An 11,083-nucleotide genomic window follows, 5' to 3' on the forward strand; every position below is an offset into this window, starting at 1 on the left:
CACTGCAGATAGGGCTTGAAGTGAAATGTTAGGAAATGGACACACGTCCGATGTGGGCTGAATGGACCCCCCGATATGAAGCCCTTGTGCCCATGTATATTTTTGTAGACAAGTCATTCCATTTTACTGACATTTTGGAAATACTCAAGATTGCGCTTGTATGTATGTCTAACTTCTTTAGCACCGTACGTAGCCAACCGTGCTAATCAAAGGTGCGTGGGAAGGACAAACACAAAGCAGTTGGAAAGAAACGAATTGCACTTGCGTGTTATCCCTTCAACAGCCTTGGGGGGGGTCAAAGCGTTGGTTCGATAACAACATGATTTGTAAAGAAAAAAAAGTTAGTCTCTCGGAGTAACAAAAAAATATTTCATCGACCCATTGGCCTTCCAGACACACGTGTTAAAGCCATGTTTGTTTTAAACAGCCGAACCCCATGACCTCGTCTGGGACATTCATTGCCATTGGGTGTTACAATGACCGGTCGGCGCATCCAAGGAGATGGAAATAATTTTTTATCAATTTGTTTTCATGCCGTTTGTATTGTGGACATTACCAGCAACAGGATATACACAAAACTTTTTACTTAAAAATACAACGACATTTTCTGGCCTTTCAACAAATTTATTACAGTACGCACCGAAACGTAACAGCAAAACATTAAATATTGCTTTTACTATACAGTGTTTAAAATGTTTATGAAATATTCATTATAAAACCCAGCATTATAACTAAAAACGACATTTCAAGAACACTAAAATGATGTAGATATCGGTACAGTAGAATGTGCCTTCAAATATTTTGGGCCGGATGTACAACAGAAACGACACGTTATATATTTGTAATGTTCCAAAGTGCCTTTGGTGAACACCTATGCACCACTTGGTGCCCTCCACACCTTCACCTACGACAACAGAATTCCAACCCACGCCCCACCAACTTCGCAGCATTCCAGCTCCATCGTTGTGCACCATTGCTCTCGCCCGACCAGTTTCACACGAGTGAGAATTTGTCGGTGTGTGAACGGAGATTGTCAGCACAGCTGACAAAACCTTTGAGTTGAGGTTGGCCTCTTAACAACACGCGGGTGCACATTCGTAAACCCCAGAGACGAACTCCGAATGCCATTTGGTACCACGGCCAACGTGACATCCTCCAATCGCAAGCAATAACAGAGACTGCTTGGTGGCTGTCGGTAAAATAAAAAATACAAATACAACAGCGGACACGAATGGCGGTATAGTCCCTAAGACCAAGATGGGGAATTAAGAGACACGTTTCTTAGTTGCAATTAACGCAAAAAGTAAAATTTCAGTCGACAATATGCATCGATTTTATATTAAATTTTTATCCCTGCAAAACAAATCCCCACATAACATTACAAAACCCACTCTTCAACACTCTACCTACCGATTTTCATTTCTGACTTTTCCCGCAACAGGAAATAGCCCCCAGTTAGAATCGAGCTTCTGAGTAACGACGGACAAAAGTCCAAATCGGTAGACTCTGCAAAGCGTTTCGTACTGAAACTCTATCCCTACAAAAATAATTCCCATATATAAAACTTACAAAAAATACTTTAAAACACTATTGCTATTCACGTCTCACTTTTTAATCTCATTATAGGCACGTGTCTCTCCTGCTCGTGTCCAAGCAAAGACAAATTTAACGCTCCTGCCCACCCCCACTCCGGGCCCTTTTCAACGAGGCGACGCAGCCTCTCACGAGGACGTTTCGTCGTCCATGCCCAGCTGCTCCTTGAGGAGGTAGAGCTGCTTGAGCGTGATGTTGCTGCCCCCGCACACGATCACCACCACGGAGGGCAGGTCCCAGCTCAGCTTGCCCTCCCCCTGCAGCTTCTGGATCACCTTGGAGTAGACGGCCGCGATTGCCGCCCCGCACGCCGGCTCCGCCAGGATCTTCTCATCGTCTGCAGATGTAAAAATTTGATCAAATCAGTATTTATTTAAATTTATAATCGCACTTCATATCCGTGAGGACATCTCACGAGTGCTTTACACATGACCAAGGGTGGTGGTGGCATCAGCTTTGAAAGATTTATCGCGCACGGTTGGTGATCGAGCAAAAAGACTGTGCATCAAACTCACCCAAAAACCTCTCCATGGCTTTCACAGCTTCCTGGTCAGAGATGACCTCTGAGAAGACCGGGTGTTCATTGGCCACCTTGAACGAGTAGGCGCCAACCCTTTTGGCGCCCAAACTTTTCGCTACGCTGTAAACAACAAAGACAAAAATGTCACATTCCGTGGTCGCCTGTAAAACACCATGCCAGCAGGACCCTGCATTGGGGAATTTTTGCCAATTCTATTCGGGATAAAACCCGAGTAACCAGAGAAACCCACTCGTGTAAGGAACTACATTTATGTAAAGCGCCACACAGATAGGTTCAATAATCCATTACTGTAGTGCCATCTCCTGACCACTTTGCAGCCGAAGCCGATAAACTTGTGATATTCTCAGGCAGTCTCACATTCAAATAAGAAACAAAACTCATCTCTGCTTAGGTTCCAATATCTAACAAGATTGGGTTAATTTATCGTGTACTTTGAGCAATGGGTGGCCACTGCTTCAATGGAGCTCCAACGCCATTGAGCCTGCCACTTTACACAGCGAGGAAGCAGGTCACAACTTTATGCTTAGCCATGGTAGCCTCTGTTTGTAAAGTCGCGTAGTAGCAGCGAAAAGAAAATGGACCTCACCCTGGCCCAAGCAAAAAGGCCTCACCCCGGCCTAAGCGAGCAGGCCCTCACCTGGTGATGCTGGGTAGTGTGACGAGCTTCCCAGCCTGAAGCGCGGCGTTGAGGCTGTCGGCCCCTCGCGTCTCCATGGCGATGATGGGGACATCCTCCCAGCCCACCTCCCTCAGGCCCTGCACCACGCCACACATGAGGCCTCCACCACCCACAGACAGGGCGATGGCACCCGGCTTGGAGTGCATGGAGGCCTTCAGCTCGTGCACCAAGCTCGCGTGGCCCTCCCTGTTGTATGCATGCACACCGTGGGGGGAGGGGGGGGGGGCAAATGGAGAGGTTATGCAATGCACGCTAATGTGTGATGCAGGTCAATTTGTGATGTGGGTAAAAGTAAGTTAACCGATTATCCAGGTTGCCCATTTAGTTAACAAAATTTAAAGTTCTTTAAAATCCATCAGATAATAATGTATGCCTTCCAAATTAAGTACCGTTTCCTCTTTACGAATATGATAATAGCTCAACGCAGATAAAATAAATATACACGAACATGAAAGAGCACAACAAATAGTGTACGCGACACTACAATACACAACCTTTTGTATACATGCACGAAACCCAACACAATCTTGTGAACAACAGAACTCACCAAATGAGAGGGTTGTCAAATGGGGGAATGTAGACCCAGTTGTTGGCTTTGGCCACCTCCATCGCGTACTCAATCGTATCGTCCAGCATCTGGCAAGACGGCAAGTGGGAGAGCAGTCAACACGCGAGAGAGCCACCTCCCTACCTTGGCTTAAGCCCGAGCGCAAAGCCACTGCCTCCAGCTGAAAAATAACTATCCCATTAAAAAGAAACAATGCCCTTGGCAACCAAAGAAAATTCATGACCCACGTGCCCCGACTGGCTTGCTTACACACTCAGATATGCAGGTAGATAGGTAGCTAGATTTGGTAGTAGCTAGTTCGCTAGGCAAGTGGCTAGGCAGGTGCCCCCGTATTTCTATCCATGGGCGAGCCCCAATGTGAACTACGGAGATTATTTTACAATGCGATACCTGGAGACAAAATAATTCCAATTACCTGCCGCTCACAGTCTTAGAGGTCATATTCTTAGGCTTTGTCGGTAATGTCACGTAGGTAAAAAATTAAAATACAATTAATTATAAAAATGTAATTCTATTAATTGTCTTTTTTCTTTAAAAAAAAAATATTCTTTTAATTTTATTTTTAATTTTTTTTCTACACGACTTAACCGAAAAAGCCTAAGAATATGTGAAGAAGTTGCATCGCCACTCAGGCCTCACCTGTCCGTGAATGTTGACGGTGGCTCCCTCGTCGCGCAAGCGCTCCACCGTGAAGTTCGGGGTGGTGGTGGGGACGTAGATGGTGGCCGGCACGCCCAGCATCCGTGCAGAGTAAGCGGCGGCCAGGCCGGCGTTCCCGCCTGAGCACCCGGAGGGGGTCAGGGTGGTGGAGGTGGAGGGGGGGGGGCGGAAGAAACAGACATCACAGTCAGGAATGCCGGCACTTGTAAACGATTCATGTTTATACCAGCGGTATAACGACGCATTGGATTATCTATTGATACTGAATGCGCATGCATATAACCACACGTATAAAAAAAATACAAAAGGTTTCTCACCGGAGGAGCAAACGAATCGCTGACATCCTCTCCGTGCAGACTGAAATGAGACGGGGGGGGGGGGGGAAGAGTTAGTTTGAGAGACATCGGAATATTTGCAATAACAAAGCAGAAAATAAACTCCTTCCTCCCCCCCAATGTCATCACTCACAAAACATGTATTTTCAACTGGATGGCATGGAACACATTTGCAAAATGCAGAGACACCCAAAGGACGATGGACAGTGGTCGAGTCTAATGACAAAATGGCAGCCAAAGGAGGAACAGCTTCCGACAGGACGCCCACCGTGATGAAATTGGCGCACGCACGGGAAGGATCGTCACATTGCAAGACTAAAACGTTGTGACGGCATCATCTAGCAGGGGATATAGCCAACGGCTCGTGATGAATCTCACATGCACGAATTAAATAACGTGTCGCGATGGCAAGTAGAAAATCCGAAGTAAACGATGCAAGGTTAAGTTCCTGGGAATGAAAACCACCCCATCTTCATCAGCACATAGCGCACTTTGGTCCGTATAGTTCACAAACGTGCTTAGCTTTAGAAAGTCAGAGGCATTCGTACAAAACTAAAAAACATGCAATGCACGCGCCATTCATGCACCGTCACGTGGGTGATGCGGGGGGGGGGGGGGAAATCAGAGATTCTCCCTAAGCTGCATTTACTGGTCACCCATCTCAAAAATCAGAATCTTTATTTACGTTGGAGAAATCCGACGAGCTACGAAGCTTTTTCACATGGACCCCTGCCGAGCTGCGATCATTCGCAGGCAGCATTTCAGATATTTACTGTGATTTGCTGCTCCCAAGAGGGCAGTCTCCTCACCCTCCTCGCCACACACGAACACAGAAACATCTCCACTCAACGCCACCACCGCCACACGCAAGGAGGAAGGGGCAAAGACTGCTCACCACTTGGCAGAGGTGTCCGATGCCGCGGATCTTGAAGGAGCCCGAGGGCTGCGCGTTGTCGAGCTTGAGCAGCACGCGCGTGCCGGCCACGCGGCCCAGCGCCAGGCTCTCGCGCAACGGCGTGCACGCGTGAAGGGGCAGCAGGGGCAGCAGCAGCGATGTCGTGGGGGAGCCCGGGGACGAACCCTTGAGCGCCTGCGCCGTGTCCTGCTGCTGCTGCTGCTCCAAGGTGGGAGCTTCCACCGTGATGGTCTCGATCACGGGCATGGCTGCTGCTGTTGTCGCTGCTGCTGTTGCTGCGATCAGGTCAAGACAACCGCCGGCAATCGTTAGTTTTAGGTTCGGTTGGCAAGTGTGTACATTTGGTATCTCGCTTGTCAGCCAGCGAGCGAGTTGTTTGCCTGTACTGTATGTTGAACTTCTTTCGCACCATACGTAGCCAACCATGCTAAATCGGAGGTGCGGGGGAAGGACAACAAACTAAAAACTCGACTTGGTGGCAAATTTATTAATATTGAAAGTGCATGCATAGAATCGCACTGGAAGAATACAAGCGTTTGGATTCGTATGTTGTAATGGTTTTATGCCATTCTTCAAGCCACTCGAGGTCGCTATGCTCACCACCGTTTAATAATTATTATTGAAGCTTTTGTACTGCTCAACTGGTCTACGTTTGTACATATGCAAACATTTTTACGAGTAACTGGTGTATCCGGCTCCTGCTCAACTCAAATAATTTAACTATTGTTGGTCGTGATTAGGGTTTAACGATTTCACTCACCACCACCAATTTAGTTAAGTCACGATTTGATGCGGGAATCTATGCGGGTTTTTATTTTATTTACAATGGCAGTCCAGTGGTATCGCCTCTGGCGGGGGCAGGGGTCATGCAAAGCCACTGCTTGACATACAACTTGGGCTGAACGATTTGGGGGAAATATCTTATTGGCGATTTCGATTTGAAATCGATTAATCGTTCAGCCCTACATACAACACACCCGAACCGACGCGAACATATTGCGAGATTAACAATTGATATCAATCGATTATGTGAATGCATCATTACCACACGTATCATTTGCTGGGATTATACCTCAATCTCACCAGGCGAGATTCCACTCAGATCAAGTATTTTTCGTTATTTAATGTTTCCTCGCGGAGATTGCACGGAGTTCAATCGGCCAACCTCAAAGCAAAGTTGACTACAGCCGATCCGTGTGCGTATGCGTGTGGTGCCAATACCACTTCTTGCATAATAAGACGATACCTGCTCAACATAGAAACCGCGGCCCATGCACCACAGTAACGAGACGCCCAAATCAAGTGGCCAGTTCCCAGCCTTTCCAATCTCGGGGGGGGGGGGGGGGGTAGGGTGTTGTAACAGTACCGTGGTCTGGCCCTCTGCTCCAAGGCTTGACCCCGCTGTGGGTCACGACCTCTGCGGGTTCGACAGAATGCTCGACCCCGCAGGGCTGTATTTAAGCAAGTGCCTATTAAGGCCACGCCGTCTCTTGCGACGGCTACAGCCGCCGCCGCTGCCGCTGCATATTTTGTGCAACCAATACGGAGCCCGTAGAGGCGAGTGGCTCGCGATCTGGAAGGTCGCGAGTTCAAATCTTAGTTTGGGGGGCGGTTGACTCGGCCCATCAACCCTCCCGTGAGTCGACGCGATGAATTCAAATCGCCGTCCAAAACATTGAACTCGCAGCCCGACATAGGAATGTAGAATTTCCACAACTGGTTTTGAGCTGTAAACGGGATGATGAGCACTCATTTGAGCAGGAAATTGCTTGAAAACAGAACGCAAAGCAGTGAAGGTCTACTCACCCACGGGCCCTTAAAGAGATTAACTCGGCACAGAATTCACCCCATCACGCCAATATCAATTAAATTACAAGTTTATCAGCAACATTGAGAATCAAATGATGCACGTGTGAATTAAATCACCAATACCGATAAGCGTTGTTTGATAATGCCAACGCACGGGATATCTTCGTCCTGCCCCGTGTCCCCACGCGGAAAGGCAGTTTCTAAAAATTAGTCGTCTCCGCTAAGGCTACCAACACCACCAGCAGTGTATTGGAACCCACTTCAGATGCTCACGCAGCGGTGTTTGAAGGCGTCTGTCGTGTCGCGTCACGTCAGCAGGAGTAGCTCATTACGAGCACTGCGAATGCGATCGCACGCGTTGCAATATTCATTTCTTCAGCAAAGCCCCAACGAGTACTCAACACCACGTGATATCGCTATAGTCGATACCCAAACGGAAATTTACATCATTCAGCTCGTACAGAATCGCCCTACTTGCTGCACTGCCGTTTGCATGCATCTTGCTACCGCGGAGGGCTGGCTACTCGCAGCAAGCATCGTTCCAGCTGCTGTTCTAAGAGCCCTCTCTTCTCGGTTCCGCCCGGCTTTACGTCTCTTTATCCAGTTGCATTTGCCCTGCCACGCAGCGGTGACCAACCCCCGTGTCTTATTCTGCAAAACGAACGCACCCCCTCCCTCCCCCGCCCTAACTCCGCAGAGCGTCATTGGAACCTCATTTGCCAGAAGAAAAAATATGATAATTGTTTTTTTTTACCCTTTTATCTGGCAACAAAACTGACACATTTATTTTCTTCCGCAGAGCGTGTTAAGACGCGATATGAATGCACGTTGCATCGTACACTACGGGCAGATCCACAGACTGTCCGAAAGATGGGGGGGGGGGGGGGGACATTGCGAGTAAGCAACTACCCCGCTTGCTGTGGACCATGGAGCAGAGGGGTGGGGGTTGGGGAGGCTCGGAAAATCTTCGCTAATTAAAGTGATCCTGATGGCGGTGCCCCGGGGTGAAAAATAATACACAATGGCCGAGGCAATTAAATGTTTTATTTCTGGGACACTATTTGTTTCCCAGGGGTGTACTTAGCTCCGCGACTGGGGTACCAATCGATCCGAAATCGGTGCCACACTCCGCGATGTCGCAACGCAGCGAGGACGATTGCGCCGAGACCCTGAACGCTCGCGGTACGCACCGTAGTGGTGGTGCATCGTGTACGGCTCGTCGAGATGAGTCGATTGCCGCATCGCCGACCATCAACAGACTATAAATGACTGCATCACGGACATCATGCGAGAACCGGGGGCTGTGGTACCATAAGGTTCAAATATCGAACAAGAAATGAAACATCTGCCAACGACGCGTGGATTATAGCCCCGATGCCCCCCCAAACTGTTGCTTAGACAAAAGACAACCCGCGCGAGCGAGCAGTTCGATTCGCGCGACTCCCTTTAACTCCCCGTGCCTACCGAGGTGGCGAAGTTTGTGGTGGCCGAGACGCCTGGGCAGTAGGACTCTAAGTCTACAGACTACGTTAGAATGATCATTCTCGTAGTGTCACTTCGGTGGCGAGGAGGCTACGAATTCGAATACATCTCGTAGATTACTGTGCGAATGCAGATTGCTCAACGCAATGCAGACGGTTAACATCGTGTGCGGTAGAGGCATCGGCTACAGCGTGAGAACGACTATTTGCAGACACCCCTGTATGGAAATTGTCAAAAGGTGGATGACAACATCAACTCGTTTTTTTCGTGATTGGTGAAACCAGACAGACGAAGCCTGGGCGGTCGATCTTGATTCGATGCGCCCGAAGGAAATTTGTGCACAACGGGCGAAGGGTGGCAACAAAGAAGCACGTGGATGCGCAGAGACAAAAAGGAGGAACACGTGGATAAGAGCGCGTACTCAAGTTGTGCGCACGTCGTGTTTTTGTTTTGTTGCACCCGAGTCAAGAGCCACATGGCGATACCTAATAAGTGAAACTGAAAACTGAAATATGGAGCGCCCCCCCCCCACCGTGCGTAGGCAACAGTGTTAATCGGAGGTGACGGCGGAAGGACAACACATTTGTATGGAAAAGCAAAGTTGGCTTTGGGCAGGACACTGCACTCAGAAGGGGTGGCGATGGCCAGTGGTCGAGACTAAGGACGGAACGGCAGCCCCAAGAGAGGAACGCGCCAATAGCACGTCCACTGCGGAGATGGAGCGATGAAAACAACCCCGTTGCTCCAAGGGCAAATGAATTGTTGCATCAAGAGACCAGGAGACGGGGAGGGGGGGGTTGGAATGGCCTATATCTAGCAGTGTACAGATCACGACTGCTACCGCTGTTGCCGATGGCGACGACCTTACGATCTGCCACCACAACGCAATACAAAACTTCAGGTCGTCAAGCGCGTACAACATTGATCAATTAATTACGCATGCGGTCCCACCAATGCAACACATAACGCAAGCTTGTTTGGATAGCAGGGTGGCTGGGGCTGTATGCAATACACAGACAGTCAGGCAGGTAGACGACAGCAGCTGATACCCACCTCGGTATTTGCGGTGATGAGCGAGGACGAGAGCGCAATGAACGACGACACGGAGGGAGCGTTCAGCACGTAGAGTCGGCTGCTCCGAGGCGCCGCCTCTTAAGCCGCGGCGCGGGGGTGCGGCTCCGTCGCGCAGCGAATCAGGCGCGAGATCGCGGACAACGCCTCCGGGCGGCATGCGTGGAGTGCGTGTGTCCGTGTAGGTCGACTCAGCCTCAAATGAGTAACAGGTGTGGTGTGTAACAATCCCGCCCCCCGCCCCCACACACACACACATCAGGCGCTGGGGAGACAAAGGGGGCTGGTGCTGGTCACTCATCCACTCGTGTGCCGTGCCGACATTCGTTATGTGCTCGCTAACAGCACTTGCCCCGAAAGTCCAGGTGTGGCTGGGGATGCAAAGGGGGCTGTGCGTGGTGCTGACCCCCCCCCCTCCCCTCGTGTGCCATGCTGGCCGTCGTTGAGGCGCTCGTTGACAGCACTTGCCCCAACAGTTTGGCGAAGATGACTGGGATAGCGATGGAATAAAAAGGTTCGAGGAGTGGTTGCATCGTCGGGTGGCTGAGTGAATGAGCGGCTGGATGGATGTGCGGGTATGGGTGAGTGAATTGATGAGTGAGCGGGTGAGTGAATTAATGAGTGAGTGAATTAATAAGTGAGTGGGTGAGTGGGTGAGTGAATGAGTGATTTAGCTGCTGGATGGATGTGTGAGTATGGGTGAGTGAATTGATGAGTGAGCGGGTGAGTGAATTAATGAGTGAGTGAATTAATAAGTGAGTGGGTGAGTGGGTGAGTGAATGAGTGATTTAGCTGCTGGATGGATGTGTGAGTATGGGTGAGTGAATTGATGAGTGAGCGGGTGAGTGAATTAATGAGTGAGTGAATTAATAAGTGAGTGGGTGAGTGGGTGAGTGAATGAGTGATTTAGCTGCTGGATGGATGTGTGAGTATGGGTGAGTGAATTATTGAGTGGGTGAGTGAATGAGCGGCTGGATGGATGTGCGGGTATGGGTGAGTGAATTGAGTGAGTGGGTGAGTGAATGAGTGATTTAGCTGCTGGATGGATGTGTGAGTATGGGTGAGTGAATTATTGAGTGGGTGAGTGAATTAATGAGTGAGTGAGTGGGTGAATGAAGGAGTGAGTGGGTGAGTGAATGAGGGAATAGGTGGGCGAACGAATGTATGTTGAACTTCTTTCGCACCGTACACAGCCAACCGTGCTAATCGGAGGTGCGGGGGAAGGACAAGGGGGAAGGGCGGGTGAGTGAACGCGAGAGGGTGGGTTGGGCGAGTGAACGAGGCAGTGGGCGGGTGAGCGAATGAGTGAGCGGGTGATCGAACGAGTGAGCGGGTGAGCGAATGAGTGAGCGGGTGGGGGTGTGTGGGGGTGAGTGGGGAGTGCCACCGCTGTTGTTGTTCTCGGCCGGCACCACGGGTCAGAAAAACA

The 11,083-nt window shown here is 49.7% G+C and overlaps 1 protein-coding gene across 1 annotated transcript; it reads right to left on the reverse strand.

The window, feature by feature from the left end:
• Positions 1 to 616: 616 nt before the first annotated feature.
• Positions 617 to 9,709, reverse strand: SDS (serine dehydratase). Its single transcript, XM_078857311.1, has 8 exons — positions 9,637 to 9,709; positions 5,272 to 5,567; positions 4,359 to 4,398; positions 4,021 to 4,160; positions 3,361 to 3,449; positions 2,772 to 2,999; positions 2,109 to 2,233; positions 617 to 1,930 (listed from the first exon to the last, which is right to left on the reverse strand). The coding sequence occupies exons 2-8, from the start codon at positions 5,536 to 5,538 to the stop codon at positions 1,722 to 1,724; spliced, it is 1,098 nt and encodes a 365-aa protein (XP_078713437.1). The 5' UTR covers positions 5,539 to 5,567; positions 9,637 to 9,709; the 3' UTR covers positions 617 to 1,721.
• Between the last annotated feature and the right edge of the window lie 1,374 nt (positions 9,710 to 11,083).

Source organism: Lampetra fluviatilis, chromosome 6, assembly GCF_964198595.1.
Source record: "Lampetra fluviatilis chromosome 6, kcLamFluv1.1, whole genome shotgun sequence".
In the NCBI taxonomy this organism is placed as follows: Eukaryota; Metazoa; Chordata; class Hyperoartia; order Petromyzontiformes; family Petromyzontidae; genus Lampetra; species Lampetra fluviatilis.